This window comes from Aquarana catesbeiana, linkage group LG03 (assembly GCF_042186555.1).
Source record: "Aquarana catesbeiana isolate 2022-GZ linkage group LG03, ASM4218655v1, whole genome shotgun sequence".
Classification (NCBI taxonomy): Eukaryota; Metazoa; Chordata; class Amphibia; order Anura; family Ranidae; genus Aquarana; species Aquarana catesbeiana.
The window spans coordinates 142,652,319-142,676,489 of NC_133326.1; the positions used below are offsets into that span (position 1 = coordinate 142,652,319).

At 43.4% G+C, this 24,171-nt stretch overlaps 1 protein-coding gene across 2 annotated transcripts in view; it reads left to right on the top strand.

Moving 5' to 3' along the window:
* The window catches only part of KLHDC10 (kelch domain containing 10), an 88,748-nt gene that overhangs the window by 29,395 nt on the left and 35,182 nt on the right, over positions 1-24,171 (top strand). The window contains exon 2 of one of the 2 annotated variants that reach the window (XM_073619363.1): positions 18,763-18,855. The exons of the other annotated variant lie outside the window; for it this stretch is intronic. Coding sequence (XP_073475464.1) covers positions 18,763-18,855 — 93 coding nt within the window. The remainder of the gene's footprint in view (positions 1-18,762; positions 18,856-24,171) is intronic. 2 annotated transcript variants of the gene reach the window in all.

Below are 24,171 nucleotides of genomic sequence, written 5' to 3' on the forward strand. Positions count from 1 at the left end.
CAGGGCGGCACCCTCTGATTGGTGAGGAGACACACTGGACCGAGCTCTGCATATGTAAACCATGCAGAGCTCCATCCTGTCCGCAGGAATGTGATTTTGTTTCCCTGCACATCTCTTAGTAAAAGCACCTAAAAGTAAACACAAAAACACTGGTCAGGCACACAGTTAACCCTTGGATTACCCTAGATGTTTAACCCCTTCCCAGCCAGTGTTTTGTTTTTTAATCCATAAAAGTTTTTTATTAATGAGAACACAAAGCACTACATGGTATATTTGCATAGGTATACAATCCATGGCCAACAGGATCCTCGGTATTCAAAACAATATATAGGTGGTGGTGAGTGTATAACCATCTTATTTATCATGCGCCTAAGAAGCATTGTGTAATACCCTGGTTTCCCTGCACTCCTAACAAAGGAAGTGCAGCATTCAAACAAAATAATCAAAAAAGAGGTACAAATAAAATTAAATTATAAGGAAAACTCTAGTCCAACTGGTAATGTGCATAGAGGCATTTATGTTCTAAAGAACTAGCAGATCTCTTGGTGTGTCACCTATTCTTCCATATAAGACTCTGAAATTAGCCCATGAGACCAACTATCCCATCAGTAATCTGTCTAAAGCCATCTGTGGGGGTGCCACCTCTGGGGAATTCAACCAGTTTTGCCATATGCTTATACATTTATTTATTTTTTTTGGCGATTTTCCTGTGATGGTAAGTATTTTTTCCTCGGATAAGGATAGTGTTGACCTGTTGGATCCATTGTGCCATTTTCGGGGTGTGTGCCGATAGCTAGAGTCGGGGAATCAGCTTCCTAGCTAGGTATAGGAGCCTGGTGAGGGCAATGTATCCTGGAGGGGGGTACAATTCTTCATCAAGATTCCCTGACAGGCACGTTAGCGGATCTGCCGCTAGTTGAACCTGGTATATGCTATTAATTTTGGCAATGATGTTGCTCCAGTACCTTATCAGTTTGGGGCATCTCCAGAGCATATGAATGAGATCGCCAGGTTGGGCTTGACGTTTCGGACAAATGGGGGTATCTCGCCTGCCCCATTTGTGTAACTGTACAGGTGAGTGCAATATAAATGGATGGGGCAGTCTCTGTGCCACGGATACCGACACCAAAAGTCCTACTCTCAAAATCTGCTCCTACTGTTCGCCATCAATGGGGCCAACATCTCTCTCCCATCCCCCTCCCTGCAGTGTAAAAGGTCAGGGGCTTATATGTTTGACAATAGGTGAGTATAAATTCTAGAAATGATTCCTTTCTTCTCAGGGTCAGTGTATATGGAGTCTAGGAAAGTGGAGTCCTCTAGCTTCAAATTAGAGTGTCTACTCAGGCACCTCAAGGCATGGTGTAGCTGAATATATTGGTAACGATGACCTTTTGAGCATAGGGAATTCACTCAGTAATTGGGAGTACGGCTTTAAAATGGACCCATCAAGAATTTGGAAGAGGAATCTAATCCCCGCTCTTTCCCAAATCGGGTGTTTGGGGACCCTGTCTAATTCTGTGTAAAAGTGGTTTTGCCAGATGGGAGTTAGACCTAGATAACCCGTCAATCCGAGTGTGTTCTTTACCCCCTGCCAGATTTTCATTAGTAGCTGAGCCGTGGGGCAATTAAATGGGATTTTAGGGAGTCCCATTTCCATATGGGACAGGGCGGTATAAGTTGTGTCCGGGCCGATAAGGAGATTCCTGGGTCTGTAGTCGTCCCAAGATCCCACCCCGTGAAGTGTTATAGTTGGGCTGCAAAGTAGTATATTTGGGGTGCAGAACAGCCATTCCACCCTGATCTTGCAGTTGCAGAGTGGCAAGTTTTTAATACGTGCCACTCCACCTCTCCAGATGAGGGCTCTAAACTGTGAGTCAATACATCGGAACCAGTACTGTGGTATCCAGACTGGGGCGTTATGTAAAATGTACAAAAGTTACGGTGCCCAGATCATTTTTATAAGATTTACCCGTCCGGTTACTGACAGTGGTAGTTTACTTCAACTGGCCTGTTTATGTTGAAACTTGCGTAGTATTGGTTTCAAGTTCAGTGTAATATAGTGCCTTGGTTATCCTGTCACTACTATACCGAAGTATTTGAATGAGGTAACAACTTGTATGTGAGAAACATTGTCTGTTAGAGGTGTCGGTAGAGGATCTAGTGGCCGATTTGTGGCAATTAATGGCAAAGCCCGACAGCCGCCCAAACTGGTCGATTAAGGCGCATCACTGCCCTCAGGGAGTCCCCAGTATCCCCTAAGTACAGCAGAGTATCGTCTGCGTACAATGAGATTTTTTTCCTCTCTGACCCCGCCGGAAACCCGCAATGTTAGGGGAGGCCTGCACCATAGCCACCAGAGGTTCCAATGCAAGGGCAAACAGCAGGGTTGACAATGGACACCCCTGCGGTGTCCAGCGAAACAGTGGCAATGGCTCCGATAGGGTGTCAATAATCCTTGCCCTCGCCACAGGGGTAGCATTCAATAGTTGCACCCATGATATGAATCTGTCGCCCAGACCAAATCGACGCAGTGCCTCCCACAAATAGTTCCACTGCACGCTGTCAAAAGCTTTGGCAGCATCGAGGAAAAAAATAGCCCTGTTACTAGGGTTGTCCACTGGGATTTGAGTGTTGAACAACCTGCGGATGTTCAGCGCAGTAGATCGGGTAGGGATGAAGCCGGACGGGTCAGAGTGGACCAGGTCTGCCACAACCCCCGAGAGTCTAGTGGCAAACACCCGTGCTGAAACTTTGGCGTCTGCGTTGAGCAGCGAAATAGGCCTATAAGAGTGAGGTTGTAGTGGGTCCTTGCCAGGTTTTGGGGTGACCACTATGATAGCCTCATTCATAGAAGCGGGTAAACCGCCTTCCTGAAGGGCATCGTTTAGGGTTGTTAACAGGGTAGGTAAAAGTGTCCCCATGTTTACTGTACGTTTCTGTGGGCAGGCCGTCAGCTCCTGGTGATTTATTATTGGCCATCGGTGCCGCCGCCAGAAAGAGCTCCTCAAGCGTTAGTGGGTTACTGAGGGCAGCAAGGCCCTGTTGTGATTACTGGGGAAGGGAGCACTGGTCCAAAAAATGGCTCGGCTCCTCTTGTGTGGGATGCACTTTAGATGTATATAGATCTCTGTAGAAGTCCGAAAACACTTCGGGGATGTGGGTCTGGTTGGTAACAGTGTCTTGAATGGCCTCTACAGGCAGTCTCCGAATTATGAACGGGTTAGGGACTGCCTGTTTGTTCTTAAGTCGGATTTGGTCGGAAGCGCATGCGCAGAACGCCAGAGACGTTGTTTTCCGATGTTCTGTCAAGTAGCCGCCCATGCGCAGACGACGTTTTCCGATGTGCCCCCCTTCGAAAAGTGGAGCGCATGCGCAGAACGTCACGCCGCCTCCCGTTCATAAGTAGGAGTCGTTCCCAAGTCAGAGGTTCGTAATTCGGGGGCCTCCTGTATATGGGTCGTACCTTGCTGGGCTTTTAGCTATCATGGCTAGTAAATGTCCAGTGTCTTCCCCTTCATTAAAGTATTTTTGCTGCAGGAAGAACTGTTTGTTCTCCGCTGCAGTAGTGGAAACCTGCTGATAAAAGGCCTGTGCTTCCTGCCCCATTAGGGTGAAAGTAATCCAATACAATTTGACTGATTGACCCTACTAAACAGGCCAATGTGGCAAACTGCAATATGCCCTGACCGGGTAGCACTATATGTTTATTAGATGTATTGTTTGTCAAGTTTGTCCTTGTCTGGTATATTCTAGGCCTAATATACTACACATTTCTAGTAATAGTAAATTCATTGTGTTTGTTTTTATGCAGAAGTCCAATAAAATTGTTTTTATCACTATATCCACTCCATAATCTATTGTTGCACGAAGTAACCCCTTTTTTGAACCCACCCTATCGGGTTCTTTTCCCCTCTCCCCCCTACCCATTGTGTGTTCCTGCCACCTACGCTCTGATTCCGAAGTGGGGGCAGCAATATACCCCTCCCCCGCCTTGGTGGCCTCATTACCAGATTCTCCCATTCTTTGGTCTTGGTTTTAATGGCAGTAATCTGCGTGACGATTGAGCCCCTCAAGTGAGCCTTCAGAGCATCCCAGATCACCGCAGACCCAGCTGAGCCCTGATTGAAGTGTAAAAATTCAGTCAGGGCTTTGGAAGTGGGATCAGTTTCTGGAAAGATTGTGAACCAAAAAGGTTCACAATCCTTCCACAAAACCTTCCACAGCCTATGTTGGAGGCTACGGGAGGTAGCTGCCACTAGCTCCGGATTTAAATGTATTCATTTGTTTATCTATTACATTGTAATCTCCCAGTACCCAAATCGGAATGTTGGAATAGGAGGATATAAATTGTGCTAAACACTTCAGGCTGTCAAAGGAGAAGGGTGGAGGGACGTAGATATTTGCAACAATACATGTTAATCCTGCTAAATAGCATAGTAAGAAAATATGCCGTCCCTGTTCATCAATCAGGGAGTGCAGTAATTGGAAGGAGACCACACCCGAAATAAGTATGCTGACACCTCCTGGAGTAAGCTGTGCGGGTGGAGTGAAACTGGTAGGATAGCTGTGGCTTTTAAGTGTAGATATGCAGGCCTCACCTGCAGGTGAGTTTCCTGCAAACACACCACAGAGGGTTTGTGGGCCTTTAGCGTTGAGAAAAATGCCACCCACTTCACTTCATCCCCCAGCCCCCTCACATTCCGTGAGACTAAAGTACACAGATTAGACAAAGAGTAAAAAACTGGTATGAAACTTGTAGGAGCAACTTCAAGTGTAGGGATTCGTCAAGGGACTCTCCACATCTCCACTTAGCAGCTTTATGGGATAGGCTTTCGCAGACCGAATCTAGGTGAGTGTGTGACGGTGACCGCCATAGAACATTTTTCCCAGTTGGACAAACAGAGGACCAAAACAAAATGTTCACCCTGCAACCAGCAGGGGTCAGAATAGGAAGAAAAACAAAAAACCTTAAGCAACCAAAAAGGAGAAAAAAAAAAAGTTTGTGCATCCTGTAAACAGTGAAGTACTCTGTAACATAGAGCATGTCCACGCAGGACTGTGTTGGGGGAGCCCAACGTCTCTGTTCAACTCTGACTCAAAGGGACTTGCGAGTCCAAGTCATTGGTGAAATGTAGTGCAAACGAAGTTATGTCTTCCTCTCCGCCTGATCGGAAGAATTAGGAAAAGGGAGGACACCCTCAGGTCTACTCCCAGGGTATCTGCACCAAACTGTAGTGGGAAGTAAAGGGTAAAGCACAGTTCTTCCATGGGTGCTGGTGCTCCCTTTTTTTTTTTTTTTTTTTTTTTAAGGGTATGCTCCACACGATCCAGCGAATTGGAGGATTATCAAAAACTGCATTTCACCATTTGCTGCGATTCTGAGCTTGGCAGGGTACAACATTGCATATGCAACATCATATTTACAGAGGTGCTTCTTTACTTTAGTGTACTTAGCCCTGCAGTGTTGTAAGTCAGCGGAGAAATCTGGGTAAAATGATATGCGGGCGTTATCTATCTTAAGGGCTCCTTTGGTTCTGGCCTTATACAGGATGGCATCCCAGTCCTTAAAATTCAGCATTTTAAATAGGAACGGCCTGGGAGGCTCTCCAGGTTTAGGCGGTCTGGGTGGGACTCTGTGGCCACGTTCCACTGCAAACATTGAGGAGAAGGAATCTTTGCCAAATGTGTTAAGTAGCCAGTTCTCAATGAATGCCACAGGATTTTTCCCTTCTGCCCTCTCCAGTATGCCCACCACATGGAAATTACTGCATCTCTGCCTGTTCTCCATGTCCTAAACGGGCTGGATGGCCGGTGATGATCGATTGCATATGGCGAACTTCTCTCTGCAGTGGTATAACCTCATCCTCCACATTACTCACTCTCTTCCGGGGCTGCAGTGCGGTCACACAGTTTCTGCATATCCTGTCTAATTAGATTCAGCTCCAGTTTCACCCCTTTAATCTCAGTAGTTAGGGTAGTAATAGACATATTGCATGATGTAACTGCTGCAAAAAATATCCCTAAGGGCCAGCTCAGGGGCAGGGAGCTCCTGGTCTGCCAGAACCCTGGCATTATTATCAGGGTCTAGTGTTCTCACTGCGTCCCATGAGGAGGTATGTGCTGGGTCTTCAGGCCATGCATTCTCCTGTGCCTCTGGGAGGGAGTCCTGCTCGGTGGAATCCAGGAGAAGGGAGGGTGTTGTAGGCAGGCTACCCTTTCCCAGAGCACCAACATCTTCATGGCCACCTCTTTGGCTGAGCGCTGGGACCGGGCGCCATCTTGTTCGCCATGCTCTGTTGCTGGCAGAGACTCTCTTCCTCCTTTCCAGGACATGTCCACTGCCGGATCGTGGAGTATGTGGTACCGCTGGATCGAGGACGGTGTGGTGATCCCTCCGGTGCAGGTTAGTAGCAGTTTGGTCGTGACAGGATGGCTAAGTCAGGAGAAATGCGCGGATTTTCAGCAGAGCTCTCGCACCACGCTGCCTACTCCATCACCTGCAAGCCACTCCCCCCCCCCCCCCCCCCCCCAGCCAGTGTCATTAGTACAGTGACGGTAGATATTTTTAGCACCGATCGCTATATTAGTGTGATTGATTCCCACAAAGTGTCAGATTGCCTGGCACAATATCGCAGTCCGGCTATAATTTGCTGATCGCCAGCATTACTAGCTAAGTGTAGACGATATAACTTTTGCTCAAACCAATCAATATACGCGTATTGGGTCTTTTTTCACCGAAAATCTGTAGCAGAATACATATAGGTCTACATTTATGAAGAAATTTTATTTATTTTTTTTTTTTAATTTATGGAAAATGTATTATTTCAAAAAAAATGTTTTTCTTCCTTCTTCTTTTTTTTTTTTTTTTTGTTAACGCAAAAAATAAAAAAAACACTGGTGATCAAATACCACCAAAAGAAAGCTTTATTTGTGGGAAACAAATTAAATGAGTTTCATTTTTGTACAGCGTTGCATGACGCAGTGCCGTATAGCAAATAAAGGCCTGGTCATGAGGGGGTAAATCTTCCGGAGGTCAAGTGGTTAAACATTCACAGTGATGGAGGAAAAAGTAAGTGAGTTAAGACCCACCCTTGATTCCTTCTAACAGGATACACTGATTTCTTTAGTCTGGGCATTTTTGTTGTCTCTATACCATTCACAGCTTTGTTACATGTGAGGCTCCCTCTCCTTGTGCAAGTCATCTTGGCATTCCTTTCTCCATGGATATATGTGTGTAATACACTGTCTGGATTTGTAAGTGGACTATGTATATCCTCTGTTTTGTGTTGGATATCTTCCCATGTCCGCTTTTTATTTATTTTTTTTCAAAACATTTTATGGAGGGGGGAGAAAAAAAAAAACACCCACAAGTAACAGCTAGGGCATGAAGGCATCCCTGGAACTGGCAAACATCCCCGTTCTTGAATATACTATATGTAATTCTTTGATCAGTTGGGGTGTCCATGGCAGAACACCGTGGAGGAAGCTGCTGCTCCCCAAAAAAAAAAAAAAAAAAAAAAAAAAAAACATTGCTGCATGCCTAAAGTTTACCAAAGAGTTCCTGGGCAATTGTTTTGTGGACCAATGAAACAAATCTTGCATTGTTCTAGAAGTACTGTGTATGGCACAAAAAAGGCATGGCTTACCAACATCAAAATTGACCAAAAGAACAAACAATAATAATAATGCAGCTTGCCAGCCCTTGGTGTGTGGTTGGCTACATTATTTTTTTCAGGCTAAGCATTTTTAAGACCCTTTTCACACTCAGACTGCCCGAGCATTAGTGGTAAAGCGCTGCTAGTTTGCTATGTGGGCAGAAGCGGGGGGCTTTTAACCCCTAAGAAGGGGTTGGCAAGGGGTTAATAGCGCCCAAAAAGCCCTGCTCCCGAAGTGATTTGCAGGCTTTTTCGGCAGAGCTGCCCATTGACACAGCGCTCCCACACCACCCCAAAGACTTTTTTACTTTCCGTCCTGCAAGCGCACCGCCCCAGTGTGAAAGCACTCGGGCTTTCACACTGGGGAGGCTTGAGAGGCGCTTTACAGGCGCTATTTTTAGCGCTAAAATGCCTGAAAAAACGCCTTCAGTGTGAAAAGGGTCTTAAAAATACAGAAAATACCTGCTAATCCTATCAGTAATGCAGTGTCCTGGTCCCTTTTTTATATGAATGAACTAAAACCCCAGAACATGCTCTTCCTTTCAAGAGTTCCTCTGTAAATGACAAATTTCCCATCTAAGTGAGATATGGAGTGGAAGGTGTATTTTGTAATCCATGTCAGCAGAAAAGCCTAGTGTGACAAAGCTCCATCCACCGATGCAGCACATTGAGTGAGCCTAACCACCCAATGACAGGAAGTGTTACTCTCAGGATTGCGAGGTGTAAATCGAGCGGGGAGAAAAAAACCTGAAAAAATAACTCTAGTAGCTGCCTCATCTAAGCACTGGTAAGCTGCACTATATTAATGTTTTTGTTGACTGTAAATGCATATAAAATATGTGAAATATTTCATACTTGAGGTACTTGAGCAAGTCAATTAAATGGGTTTAGTTCTTTAATTTATATATGGCTATGCATTCCACTTAACATGCATGGATCTTCTGATTGTGGTTACCTTAACCTCCCTTGCAGTGGAATGATAACAGGGTTGTGTAACAAGATAACTAATGTATGTGCACATTTTATGATACTCGTTGAGCAACCATATTAATTCTTTGAGTAACATTCTTAGTGGGTCAGTGTTTTCTTATGACACAAATTGTAACCAGTATGAAACCGAGTTCTGGAGAAAATAGGGGAAGTGTCTATGCACGGAGTCTGGGCTACTTTAGTTCTAATTTTAATCATTCCTACCAAAGGTAAAACCTTCTTCCTTCCTTTTTTTTTTTTTTTTCCCTCATTGGTGTCTCACTGGGGAGATTTCCCTTCAATAGCCCATAGCCAAAACAGAAAGTGTTAGAAAAACCCTTTAAAGTGATGGAATTTATCATTGTCACCAGGTTCACCAGAACTAGTGTACTCTTTTAAAAATGTTCTCTCTATCCCTGTTCTGGTCACAACCCAAAATGTATGATTTTTCTTTCACTTTCACTCAGTGATGATAGTAAACAAATGGAGGGTGAATCGACCTAATGGGGGTATGGACAGCAATAAAAACCCAACAGGTATTCTAATCCTTCTCTACTTAAACCAGAATTAAAAGAAAAAAATAATATGGTTGCATTTTTAGTGTATTTTTGTTTTTGTAAAATACAGCTAGTGTTTTTAGAAATATTTACATTTTTGGCTATCCTTTTTGGTTCCTACACCGGATGTTTATTTGCATTGGAATGTTTTGTGTGTTTTTTTTTAAACCACTTGCCGACCGGCCCATGCAGTTTTACGTCAAAGTGGCACGGGTGTGCAAAACAACGTACCTGTACGTCGCTGCGTCATCCGCAGCTAGCCCGCTGTGCCCGCGGACCCGATCTCCGCTGGTGGCCCGCGATCATGGCACAGAGAGGCTGTTCCCTGTTCTGCCTAGCAAGATGACAGGGATCTACTGCTCCCAGCGATCGTGAGCAGTGATCTGTCATGTTCTAGTGAGCCCATCCCCCCTACAGTTAGAACATGCTGAGGGAACACAGTTAACCCCTTGATCGCCCCCTAGTGTTTAACCTCTTGCCTGCCAGTGACAGGCGTAATGGCGGATCGCCGCCATTACTAATAATTATTATATATATTTTTTCTTTTTTAATAACAATGCCATAAATCTATCCCCTATTTTGTAGACTTTTTTTTTTTTTTTTTTTTGGGGGGGGGGAATATTTATTATAGCAAAAAATGTATTGCTTTTTTTTTTTCAAAATTGTGACTTTTTAAACTAAAAAAAAAAAAAAAAAAATGCAGAGGTGATCAAATACCACCAAAAAAAAGCTCTAATTGAGGGGAAAAAAAGACATTAATTTTGTTTGGGTAGAACGTTGCTTGACCACGCAATTGTCAGTTAAAGCGACAGTGCCGTATCGCAAAAAAGGGCTTGGTCAGGAAGGGGGTAAATCCTTCCGGGCTGTAGTGGTTAACAAAAAAAAAAGTTTGGCTTGTTGGCTTGGTGTCATACTAAAAATGTGTCCAGTGGACCTGTATTTCACAGTATATTAGGTCCAGTCACTCCATAAATACTGTTATTGATGCATTTGATCAGAAACTACCTTAGTTTATAGTATTCAGAATACTTTTTTAATAACCAAAGGGAAATTATCGCAACACATACTACACTGAAGAAAGACAACACAAGATCACAACAATGAACAGAACAAGACACAATGACATGACATTCCCAATAAAAGCCTATAGCACCAAATAAAACAAATTTTAAAACTATACTAATAAACCATCCATACAATTAAAATACAACATAGAATAAATAAGACTGATTAAAAAAATAACTGAAAATCACACTATTAAAATGCAAATACACCTCTTTCTCTAGCATTACTACAAATAATTAACATAATACCAACATACTATAAAAAATACAAAATCCTGATCGTAAACTATATTTAAATCTTCACCTCCAGCCTTCACAGGAAAGAATTTTATAACTTGATGGCTACAGGCAAAAATGAGTTCCTGTGGTGCATTGTGGTTGTAACAATCTGTCACTGATGGTACTTTGCAGACTAACCAGCATATTGTGGAGTGGGAGTTGTCCAAGATTGAACGTACCTTAAACAACATTCTCCTCTCCAACAATGTTGTTAAAGACTCCAACTCTAATCCAACAACATCACTGGCCTTGCGAATTAGTTTGTTGAGTCTGTTGGTGTCAGCCACCCTAGTAGGGCGTACACACGGTCGGACTTTGTTCGGACATTCCGACAACAAAATCCTAGGATTTTTTCCGACGGATGTTGGCTCAAACTTGTCTTGCATACACACGGTCACACAAAGTTGTTGGAAAATCCGATCGTTCTGAACGCGGTGACGTAAAACACGTACGTCGGGACTATAAACGGGGCAGTGGCCAATAGCTTTCATCTCTTTATTTATTCTGAGCATGCGTGGCACTTTGTCCGTCGGATTTGTGTACACACGATCGGAATTTCCGACAACGGATTTTGTTGTCGGAAAATTTGATCTCCTGCTCTCCAACTTTGTGTGTCGGAAAATCCGATGGAAAATGTCCGATGGAGCCCACACACGGTTGGAATTTCCGACAGCACGCTCCGATCGGACATTTTCCATCGGAAAATCCGACCGTGTGTACGGGGCATTAGACTACTTCCCCAGCATGCCACTGCATAAGGAAAGGGCTGGCCCACCGCAGACCTCTAAAACATCTTCAGCATTGTTTTTCAGATGTTAAAGGACCTCCGTCTCCTCAAAAAATAGAAGAGGCTCTGGCCTTTCCTATAGAGCACCTTTAGTGTTATTACTCTGGTCCAGCTTATTATCTATGTGCACCCCTAGATACTTGTAACTCTCTACCGCATCCACATCCACTCCCCGGATGGAGATGGGGGTCACTGGTGCCCTTCTTCTCAAATCCACAACTAGCTTCTTTGTCATGTCACAGTTTAGATGCAGATGATAATCCTCTCACCATGTGACAAAGTTCTCCACCACAGTCCTATACATAGTCTCTTCCCCATCCCTGATGCATCCCACTACTGCAGAGTCATCAGAAAACTTCTGAAGATGGCAAGACACTGGTAGCTGAAATCAGTGGCATACACAGTAAAAAAGGGGGAGAGAGAGAACTGTCTCCTGTGGAACCCCAATATTGCTGATCACCCTATGCGACACAGTCTTGCAAACGCACATACTGCAATCTTCCTGTCATGTAGTACAATCCATGACCCAAGGAAACGTCGGCCTATTTTGTTGCTTGCTTCTCGCCCAAGAGATCTGGCCTGATAGTATCAAAAGCACTAGAGAAGTTAAAGGCATGACCCTAAGGCCCCTTTCACACGGGACGGATCCGTGTTGATCCGCCCCGTGTTTATCCGCTGCTCAGCGGGGATCGCTCCGCTTTCCCCAGCTGAGCAGGCAGATGACAGGGCGGGACCCGCACACTGTGCAGGGACCGCCCTGTCAGATCTCCGCTCTCCCCTATGGGGGATCGGAGGAACACGGACCGTCTGTCCGTGTTCCTCCAATCCGCTCTGCAGACGGATAGAAAAATAGGATTTTCTTCCGTCCGCAGAATCGGACGAGAGCGGAGGCGGACGACATTGGGTGTTAGCGGATGTACATCCGCTGACACCCGCTATCCCATAGGGATGCATGTATGTCCGTATTTCATCCGAAAATGGATGGATGAAATACGGACATACTGTCCGCATGTGTGAAAGGGGCCTCAGGGTTTGCAGGCTTATCCAGGTGTGTGCATATATGTGATTAAGCCTGAAGATGATTACCTACCAGCTGAGACTGGGAGTTGAGGAAGCAAAGGGTATACACATGTATAGGCTGGTTATGTTTGGTAATTAGTGGTAGTTCAGAATATCTTATGATTTACTTACAGTACATTTTCCATGTTTGTTTAAATGTACCAATCCCAACTTTTCAGCTGACTCGTGCGCCTTTTATTTCTCTGCTTGTGGCTCTTGTGTTGGTCTCGATCCAGTGTTAATCCTATCCTTAGAATTGCATGTCCTGTGGTGCTCTGTGGAGTGCTGTTGGGAAAAGACACTGGACATTGTCTGTGTCAAACTGTCTTTCCATATTTTGCTAAGGTTTTAAAGCGAAAGTTCAGCTCTTCTTTTTGAGCAGGCAGGCTTTTTATTGCAGAAGAGACTTGGCTTACAGTGGCCGATCAGATCTCTGTGTGCCAGGATGATTGGCTCTTGCGCACGTACAGGAGTAACCTAATCCCGCGGTAGCCGATGTAGATGGATGAAAACCGCCACACAGAAAAAGATGCCGGTGAGTGACTGGGAGTAAAATGATACTCAGGTGAATGTTTGTTTTATAAAGTGAAACAACTTCACTTAAAGTTCCTCTGTTCCTCCTAAACCTCCTTTTCCACTTACGATGTTTGCTGGTCCTCTTTTTCCTCCCCTTCTATGGAAATGCTCTGGTAGTCTGCTCTGACAGGCCTTGTACTTTTTTGTTCCCAAGTGGCAGTGGCATTTTGACGCAAAGGCGAGTGACAAATGTCCTTCCCTCTCGAGTAACTTCAAATCCATTTTTCCGCTGTGGCTCACAATTTCCCTGTGGACCCAGAGGCTGCAGCCCACAAATTGTGTAAAAGCAACGTCTTCCTTGCTGTTGCTTTGCTCCGCATCTCAAGGAAGAATCTCCTAACTGTTGAAGTACCCCTGGAGCTACAGAGGCACTTGGTCATCCTCTACATTTTTTTTTTCAGTACGTTGCTCCTTTTGATGAGGCACTTCTGGAGAGGACCTCGCTCCTGTTGTGAATCCTCCTGTTTTCTAGGCTGAACAAGCAACCTTGAGTTCCGGGAAGGAATCTCAAAACCTCACCATGGCTGCTATGCCTATTTGCCAAGGTCTGCTTACTGGATAGTTTTTTCCCAGTTTATGTGAAACTGGCAGGGTTTCCCTTCCAGGACAAGTGGCCTTCCAGAGCCCCACTGACACTTTTGCAACTCCTTCAGGAGGGAAAGGTGCCCTTGGATTTCCTGGGTTCAAGATCAGCCCAGGGTCGTTGAACAATGGAGTAGTCTCGACTTCCAATCAATGTCCTGGAGCTTCCAGCAATCGGGCTTTGTATAGCTGGAAAGCTGGAAGGAGGTTCTTCATGGTCACCCAGTCAGGATTCAGTTGGACAACGCCATGTTAAGCTCCCCAGGGTGATATGAGGAGTTCAGCAGCAGTGCTAGAGGCCTCACACCTTCTTTGGTGGGTGGAACTTTGTGCTAGCTCTCTTGGCCGTGTACATTCCAGGCATGGTAAACTGGCAGGTGGACTCTCATCCATTAGTTTCTGGATCCAGGTGAGGGGCATCTGCACCCAAACGTGTTTTATCAAATCTGTCTGCGGTGGGGCTCTCAGGATGTGGATCTTCTGGAGTTTTGTCTCAACAGAGGTATGTGGCGAGAGCAAGGGATTACCTGGTGGCTGCAATGAATTCTCTGGTGGCCAGTATCGCCTCATTCATGCAATTTCTTAATCTCAAGCTTCTCCCTTGCATGCTGCACAGCATAGAAGCTGAAGGGATTCCAGCTTTTCTGGTGGATCTAGATTCACACCGGGTGCGACTGAAAGCAGAAGTGCCCTCGCAGATCTCTCCCAGGACTGATCTTTAATCCTGATTTACCATCGCTGACCTGATGGCTGGCTGTTGGAAGCCAGGGTCTAAGATGGGGGATCATTGGACTTGGTGATCCCTTGGTGATCGCACTTGTAAGGCTTGCCTTTTCATTTTGCGAGGCCAAGGGTTTGTGTCTGCATTCCTTCACGGTGGCTGAAGTTTTGGCCTTTCTCCATAGCTTGCCTTGAGAACCATAAAGAGCCAGGCTTCTGCCCGTGCAATTTTCTTTCAGTCTTCCTTGGCCTTGTGCGAATTGAACCTTTGGTCCTCCAGGAGCCTCCCTTTGAGAATATTTGAGATATTACCTCTACTTCATTTTGTGTTTCACTGTATTTCAGTGTTGCTACTTAAATAATCCAAAAAATGCTGAGACATTAATATTGGTGTACCAAACAATAATCAATTGCACAACCACTGGTACTATGCAGTGGACAATTCTTTATCTGCAAGTGATTATAATCGAATGTGAAAATACAAAATATTCAAAAATTTCAAAATCATACAAAAGTCCATACAGCTGTCAAAATAATGGTGTATAAATCAAAAATACATCTTCAAAGTTATTCAATTCAGGAAAGTTTGTGATTAACAGTCAACACTTTTTGTGAGTAGAGCCAGGAATAATACACCTTATAACCACCACCAGTGTGATTTAAATAGAGCCGTCTCACCAGATTGAATTGCCTTTCACGCTCATGAAAAGGCAAATAAGCTTTTAGGCCAGGTTCACACTTTTATGACAAACGCTTCGACATTGGGAGCTCATGTCGCATGACTTGTGAAAATCAATGTTTCCCTATGAGAGCCGTCTTAACTGGTCCGACTTTGAAAATGCTCCCTTCACTACTTTTGGTTCGACTTTGATCCTACTTCAGCCCATTGAATATCACTGAAGTCGGATCAAAGTCTGATCGCGATCTTAACTGATCCGACTTTGGCATGCGACTTGTGCTCTGATCTTGAAGGGGAACCCCGGGCCAAAATGTAAAAAAAAATATGGCATAGATTCCCCCTCCAAGAGCATACCAGGCCCTTCCGTCTGGTATGGATTTTTAAGGGGAAGCCCCACGCCGAAAAAAGTGTGGGGGCCCCCCAAAATCCATACCAGACCCTTATCCGAGCATGCAGCCCTTGGGCCCCCCCCCACCTCAAAGCACCTTGATCCCATGTTGATGAGGACAGGGGCCTCTTCCCGACAACCCTGGCCTTTGGGTTTGGGGTCTGCGGGCGAGGGGCTTATCGGAATCTGGAAGCCCCCTTTTAACAAGGGGGCTCCCAGATCCTATGTGAATGAGTATCGGGTACATTGTACCCCTAATCATTCACCTAAAAAAAAAAAAAAAAAAAAAAAAAAAAAGTGGCAAAAATAAAACAGTACACAGGTTTTTAAAGTAATTTTATTAAGGCAGCTCCGGCATCTCTTCTCCCCTCTCCAGCTCTTTTGCCTCTGCTGGTTCTTCTCCCCTCTCTGGGTCTTCTCCACTGATGTCTTCTAGCCCTCTCCAGTTCTTCTCCCTCTGTCTTCTCGCTCTTTTGCTGGGTCTTCTCCGCTGTCGTCTCCCTCTGTTCTTCCGATGTTGACTCAGCGCTCTCTCCCGCTCTAATGCTGGGTGCGCAGCGTGCCTCTACTTATATTGGCATGGGGTGGGGTCACCGGGTGACTTCATCCGGAGGCCCCACCCCTTATGACATTACCGCCCCATCAGGCCTCGGGCGGTGACGTTATTGCGTTGTCCTAGGAAGCATACGATCACACAGGAGGGCAGAAGCGCAGAGGACTTGCAGATGATTCTGTGACCCCAGAGATTGATCTGTACATGCCAAATTGTATCACCTGTATGCACCAGGGCTAGTGCATTTTTAAATGTGAGTGGAACAGTTGTATGTTTAATTAAAAAAAAAAAAACTATGTTTACAGTACTACACTGTTAGTTTCTTTACCCATATGTTGCCATCACAACCTATGAGAGACCACGCTTGCAGGAGCCCATTGATGGGAGCTTAAAAAGACACCTTGTATTGTGACCCCAAGAGGGGAAGGTGCTACTAGGCCTTATTGGGGGGCCATTCTGGGAGGTGAGCGCATAGTGTGACTGGTGGAGGGTCCACTTGGTGTTTGTCACTTGCTATCTGTCACTTGCCATACCTTGCGCATTGCACCTGGTCATAAGAAGATTGCACTTATCATATGGACGTTGTTTTGATTTTTTGTTAAAGTTTTAAGTGTCATATTTACTACTCCCACTAGGGGTCAATGTTGTGCACTTATTGTTCATATTGCTAGGTAATCATAATTTAAGTGTGATAAAAGGTAGCGCTCCATCTTTTTATATATAATTTTTCACTTTTCCTGCTAATAACAGTTGGTGTTTAGCAGCAATCTTAATTAATTAATCACACAGACTTTTATTATTAGTAGCGCAGAAGTACCTTCTATTCAATAGTTATTGACCAAGTCAAAGTACAGAGTTTTTGTGTACATGACAGTTGATTGTACAAGTTAAAATTCACATGTGGGAACGATGTTCAAGAAAACTACACATTTTGGAGGCAGTGAACTTCCAGCATGTATTACCGTAGGAACGTTAAAGGACTCAAAGGTTCTGCATATGGCCAACAAATCGATGTAAAAACCAGAAGATTGAGAAACCATTTGGAAAAGAGGCAAAGTGTTAAAGGTTAGGATGGGATGGAGGAGAAGAGAAAGGGGGAAAAAGGTGGGGAGGAGGGGGAGAGGCAACACTAAATATGGGTCTAGATCAGTGATGGCGAACCTTGGCACCCCAGATGTTTTAGAACTACATTTCCCATAATACTCATGCTCTCTGCAATGTAGTTGAGCATCATGGGAAACGTAGTTCCAAAACATCTGGGGTGCCAAGGTTTGCCATCACTGGTCTAGATACACCTAGAGTGGAGGTTTCTGCAGTTCCAAGTAGGCGGTCAAAGTCTTGTGGGAGATAGTTGGCTATCCACGGTTCCAAAAATGGCTTAAATGCGGACATACTGCCCTGAAGCCTACCCGCCAGCTTCTCCTTGAGCAAAGTCTAAGTGACTCTGGATTCAACCTCAGACACAAGTATGCGTTTCAAAAGCCAGGCCTTCACTGTCGTCTGCAAGGACATGGGTCATGAGCCTAAATTGGGATTTGGACAACCCCTTTGGTTTCCAAATGAGGAGGGCTTTAAGTGGATTCATTGGCAGTGTTCTGTAGAATAGAGTATGTAGCATGCCAGAGCTCTGCGAATTGGCACTTTTTATTGCATAGGCAACTGTGTTGTGTGTGGTGTTTTTATTGTAAAAAAAAAAAAAAAAGTCAGAGGTAATGTAGTATTTAAACACAAAAACACAATTTGCACTTAAAGATCTGGCCAGTAACACACTTCCTTTCTTAGGGTGGCTTCACTCTGGATGGAGAAGCAATGGAGCCACACTGGGACAGCTGCATTGTCAATCTGGGGAGGGGGGAAAGTCAGCCAAGTCCATCTAAATCTGCTAATGCATATGACAAATTGAAGCTAAACACTTTTTAAGCTGTTACAGCAACCATTTTACATTTGGGATAAAGGTTTTCCATAAATGAATAAAAGCTGACCGTTGTAAGCACCCCTGTCAGTCTTCAATGGTTTGTGTCAACCTTCTAACCACCACTTTTTTGCTGGACAGCATGGTCTATTAAAAAACAAGGGAGGGGGAAACAAATGTACCTATGAAATGGTATGCTGCAATATATTACATTTTCGTTTTTGGAATTAATACCATACCTAGCAAACTAGCATTGAGAGAGGCATGGTAAAACAAAGCTTCTGAGTAGCATCACTAAGCTAGAATCATTCTGATGAGAGAATTATGCTACCCTGTGCATTTACATGTGCAAGCTGTACATTATTTAATAAACCTAAAGGTGCTTATAACTGATTTGGTATCACTTTATATGTGTGTACACAAGTGGGGTACCCCACTGTGTAATCTTGAGTAAAAAAAAAATATAAGTAATATGTGCTAAAATATATATATATATATATATATATATATATATATATATATATATATATATATATATATATATATATATATATATATATATATATATATATATATATATATATATATGTATGTAATTATAATATTTTATATATATTTTTTTAATATATATATTTTATACTTTTAACCTCCTTTCTATAGTGGGTAAACTCCATTGTATAGATTTTATTTTTATTGCAGTATTTTAACCTCCCACTCCTCTAATGGGGATTTTCATTATCGGTTAATCCATACAATTTGTTAGAGATACCATAATAATTTCCTATTACTTAGAAACTAAATAGTGTCATTAACATATAACCCCCCCCCCCAAACCTACAAGAAGTCATTCCATTATTACTCCTTCCCTAAGTACTAGAAAAGATGTCAGTCTTAGCCCCGCTCCTTATTGCTGCTCATGTTGCTGTCTGTTGATGCCCTGTGTTGTGTATGTCTGACTCATTGCTGGTAATTGTGGTAACAGGCTCTAAGAAGAAGGTACGCTGGTTTCCCGTTAGGCGACTCTTCACTCAATCCTGTCCCAGCATCAGGATTCCTAGCAGGTTTTTAAGAGAAGGTGGGTGATGATTACCAGCCATGCACATAGTTCATCTGTTTCTTTGTCTGGTGTTTAATACCATTCTGTCCTTCTAGCTGCTGTCTTGTGTTCTTGTTTCTAGCTTTTATGTGTCTTATGCTGACTTTAGCTGTATTACTCGTTTTATCCTTAGTTGTTTCCAAACAACATTAATTAAGACTTCAAAAGACACACAGTGTGTTTTTTAAATTGCATATATGTTCATTTTTTACCACTGTAACAAGTATGGTTAGGAAAGCTTACTGGCAGGCTCAGTTCTCCTGTAGTATGTGTTGTATTAATAAGTTGCATTTAAAAGAGAAAAACCTTTCAGTTTGCTATAAAAGCATCACTGTTGAAAACTCCAATAAAATGAGACTAACTTCCATTTACCTTTCAAACAGACTTTGAACTATGTGCAGTAGATAAAATGCAGACCTGTGTTGAATAATTCAGACAATAAAAAGCTGTATTAGCTCTGTCTTGGCACAGTAAAACTGTACAGATTCTGTGTTACTCCTTTTCTTCCTGCCTAGAGATTTGAACATTTTTTTTTTGTATGATGTAAAGCTCTCTATCCAGTTTTTGGTACACTTCCTTTTGTAGGTTTATTTTTTTTTGTATTTTTTGCTGTCAAATTTTATAGTTCTGGGAAGGCTTGTAAATGTAGTGTTTTTATAACGCGTGCCATATAGATTAGAGGTGCACCTAATGGAAATTTTGGTGCCCAAACCGAAAATTCAGGATGCATTGGTCGAAACTGAAAATGACCAATTTTAACAATCTATATTTTCATATATTTACATATAGGCTCCATGCACACTGGAGCTGAAACTGGAATGCTGGTTGAAAAAAGCGTTTTGTAATGGCGTTTATGCGCGTTTTTTAGCGTTTATGGGCATTTTTAATAAAAATACACAGAGGCCACTCCAAAAATCCCACAATGCATTCCCAAACTCCCACAATGCATTGAAAATATAGAACGCCGAACGGTAATTAACACGCGTTTATGAGCGCTTATGTGCGTTTTTCGGCGTTTGGCGGTTTTTGTGGTCAGAAAAACGGCACTTTGAACGCGATTAAATGGCATTCAGAGAACAGCCCATAAACTCCACTGCTGATAAAAGCTAAAAAATGTACATGTGTGCATGGACACATAGGATAACATGGAGTGGAGTTCATGGTCTGTTTAAAAAAAAAAAATGGCCGTTTATGAGCTCCAGTGTGCATGGAGCCATATAAATGAGAGTAATATCCGCACTTAGTAAGAGCAACAAAATAGCAGCTAAGCAGACCCAGATATTTAGCACAAAAATAAATACGTAATGAGAAAGGGCAGCCCTATGAAAAATGAATCGAATAATACAAATATGTGTAGACTAGAAATAAAGTGCAAATGTGCACGTTAACCGTGCTTCTTCTACAATATCCATGTGAAATCCACACAGTGCAGAAACAAGAGTAACTTAAATGCAAATCCAATATTTAAATGGAGTGCAAAATTAAGACGTATGCAAAAGTTCCAGTGCTGGAGGAAGTCTGCTGGAGCAAGGGTTAAGGTGGGGGATGCCCAGGACATCAGGATATCTCTTCAACGGATCCCAGATCCAACAAGCGCTTTGTTGGGAAGGATTCTAACTTCTAGAAATGTGTGGGGTTTTTTTTGTTTTGTTTTTGTTTTGTGTGTTTTTTGTTTTTTTTTGTTTTTTTTTTTTATAGCTATCATGCCTTCCTCTCCTGGTGACGACTTCAGTTTCTTGTACGAGGACAGGAAACAAGTTAAAATTTCCTCTCCAGTAGAGCCTAATCCAAAAAAAAAACTGTATCCAACTTTGCAAAAATAGCTAGAATAAGGCTTAATGTACGCGGGATGTTTTACAAGCTCTTCTGAACGATTCACCTTGACAGGTAGTAACCGATGTTTAAAAATGTCAGTTTTGCCTCGTTTACATGCCGCGTTTGCTTTTTTTAGAAGCGTTTTTTTTTTTTCCCCAAATACTCATAAACGCCTCTAAACGGAACGTGAGTTACTGCGTTTACAAGCTGTTACAGGCATTTGGCATTTCAAATGCCTCTGAACATCGGTCCTAAATGCATTTTTTTTTTTTTTGCTCTCCAAAAAATGTTTCCAAACTCAATGATAAGATGACATAGAGGAGAATTCAGTGGCATTTGAAAAAAAAATGCCCAACTGCTTCTAAATGTCTGTTTACCAGCAGCAGTGTACATGAAGCCTAAGGCATAAATAAACACACACACACACACCCACACACACCTCATCATAAATATTTTGTAAACGCTGCAGGGATTTTTATCAAACCTATTAAACTAGTTTCTACCTGCTGCGGTTCTGTTGAAACAAGCTCATGAATTCCAGTTGCTTCTGAGTGCTAAATGAGAGGGCCTGCCTGCTATAGGCCCATAATCGGCTCCAGTGTACTATTTAGGGATAACTTACTACGAAAAGCTGAAAATTACATTTTGAGGATGGTCTTTGCACATATAATGGTGTATATAGAAAGTTCCTGGTGATGCTACGGGTACAAGGAACCAACATCTTGAAATTTCCATTACCATTTTAGAAAATTGGTTGACTGCAGACTAGAAGTGTGCATCTTCACTGGTCTCGCGATTCGTTTCCACGGTGCATCACAATTACCAACGAGCTCCCACATCCACTTGGGCTGCCTAGGCGGCCCCACCCTCCTTGCAATCTTTTGGGACACATCACAGGTCCCAGAAGATTGCTCGGCCATTCAGGACAACGCAGTGGGACATGCGCACCCGGCTGTGAAGCTGCAAGCTGTCACAACCGGATGCCCACAGTAGTATTGCCAGTGCCGTGGACAGGTGGGGGAGAGAAGGGAGGCTTTGGGTGGCCACATCGCTGGATTGTGGCACAGGTGATTGTTTTTTTTATTAAAAGTCAGAAGATACTTTTTTGTAGCTGCTGACTTTTAATATACAAAAAATTGACTGGAACTCCGCTTTGAATTAAAAATAACCTCACTCCCTTAAAAAGTGCACTACATGGTACAGGCGTATACACGCTGCTGCTATCTGGAGGGATAGAATCCACAGCTGACAAACAGCCCTGTGAAGTTCCCTGTACTGTCTCTGCTGACAATTCCCTGGCTTCCCCGTTTGCACCTTCCAGCACACTAGGAGTTAACACAGTGGAATGTGCAAATGGGGAAGCTGGGGAACTGTCAGCACAGAGCATGTACGAGTACAAACACATTTGTACTCACTGTTTGTTAAATTAACAGTTTCAATCCCGTGTTACAAGCAATGAAGTGCCCCGCTCACTGTATGTGCTTTCTAAAAAATATGTAACTTCATACCTCATTTCTCATTGTGTGTACAATGCATGCCGCTCATGTGACTGCCTGGCCCGCCTCTCTGCTCTCACGTCTCTCCTGACGTCAGCGGGGAATTCTCAGCCCCGCCCGCCTCTCTTCTGATCTGATAGCTGCAGTCAGCGGACGTGGCTGAGAATTCTCCACTGACGTGAGAGCAGTGAAGCGGGCCGGGCAGTCACATGAGCGGCATGTATTGTAAGGAGGGATCTCCCTGGAGGGGCGGGGCAAGTTGGGATGACGTCACCGACAATCTATTTTTACGGTCGTATGCATCGATGCAGCAATTAATTTCAGCACCCCTACTGCAGACTGAAAAAAAAAACATGAGATTTAAAAAAATGGCTTGTGTATAAAATAAATTTATTTTCTTATAAGAAAAATTGTTTACTTTTTAGTGATATTTGTTTAAGCACTTTCTGCTACTGTCTTTAGCTTTTAACCCTTGCTATGTGGATGCCATGACCATTGCAGCAGGTTTCCTGTTTCAGGGTGGCTCCTTTCTCTTACAGTGTCCTATGGAGCTACCATTTGCTTGCAGGGACTGGAATCCTGTCTCCCTATACTGTGTGCATCAAAAAACACACAGTCCCATACCCTAGGATGGCAAGGCATTCCCTTGCTCCTCTCTCCTCCCTCCTCCCCCAGCCTTACAGACTGGCTCAACGACCCTGTCCACAGTTACTTTTTTTCCTGTGAAGACTGGAAGTTCAGGGAAGGAGCGCTGCAAGCAGGAGCCAGCAACATTAAAAGTTGTAAACTGCAAGTGTGGGGTAAGAATTTTAACAAATCCTTCACTGCGGAATGTTTATATTCTTAATGTTTAAAGCTAAAAAAACAAAAAATAAAAAAAACACCAGGGGCATAACACTACTATAAGGCCTGTGTAAGACCTTCTTTTTAGGTCCACGATTCAAGGTTTTCAGAGTGCATTCATTTACTGCAGTGATGGAGGTTGCACTCCAAATAGTTGCATGTAGAAGTTTGCAAGTCTACCGTGACATCGAGGTATTGGGGAAAACCCGTAAGTGTGAAACATCTAAGAAAATCCCTTCCACTTTCTGTCATGCGTCTCTTCTTCATTACTTTATAGCTATTAATGGAGGAGAAAACCTACTCTCTATAGAGTTCTGCAGATTGATCACCTCTATCATGTCACTCTTAAAATGCAACTTCAACCAACACTTTTTCATTTTATTCTAAAGGATTTGTATTGCCATCTGTGTCTCCGTTGGAGCGATTCCTCTTGTGTCCTGTAAGAAGAGGAAATTATTGTAAGGGGGTCATGCACACTGCAGCTCAAAAAAAAAACTGCTTCAATGGGCATTTTTGAGCATTTATTTCTCTGCCTCCAAGGGCTCATTCACGCTGCAGCTCAAAGAAGCTGCTCCTACAGGCGTTTGAGCTTTTTTGAGTGTTTTGAGCTTTCATTTTTTCCTCTGCCTGGAAACTCCCCTCCATGTTGGCCATCTCTTCCCAGGATGGGAGAGGTCTGTCAGAGTAAAATGCCCTCTATTTCCTCTGTCTCCTCAATGGGGTAATCCAAAAGAAAGAAAGAAAAAGCTGATAGTATACAAATCCATACTCAACACAAAACTTGGGGGGGGGGAAATTAGAATAGTTTCATAGTACCTATAACCGCAGAGGCAAGTGAGGGTTTGTTTTAAAGCTGAACTCCAAGATTGTGCTACCTTTGCAATTGCAGATCCCTCTCCCTAAGTTCTGTTAAAAGTTGACGCAATACAAGATTTAGAAACCCCAGTGATGTAATGATATCCCTTGGACGCTAGTGCGCCTTTCTTGTGCCAGGAGGAGGATTTTCTGTCTCACATTTACATTTGTGCGAGAAAATAGGACTACATTTCCCATTTACGCAAAGGGAAATGCAGGAAGTGACAGGGAGCGATCCTAAGTGAAGGGTTGAGTTGGCACTGTGGGCTCTATCCTCGACACGCCC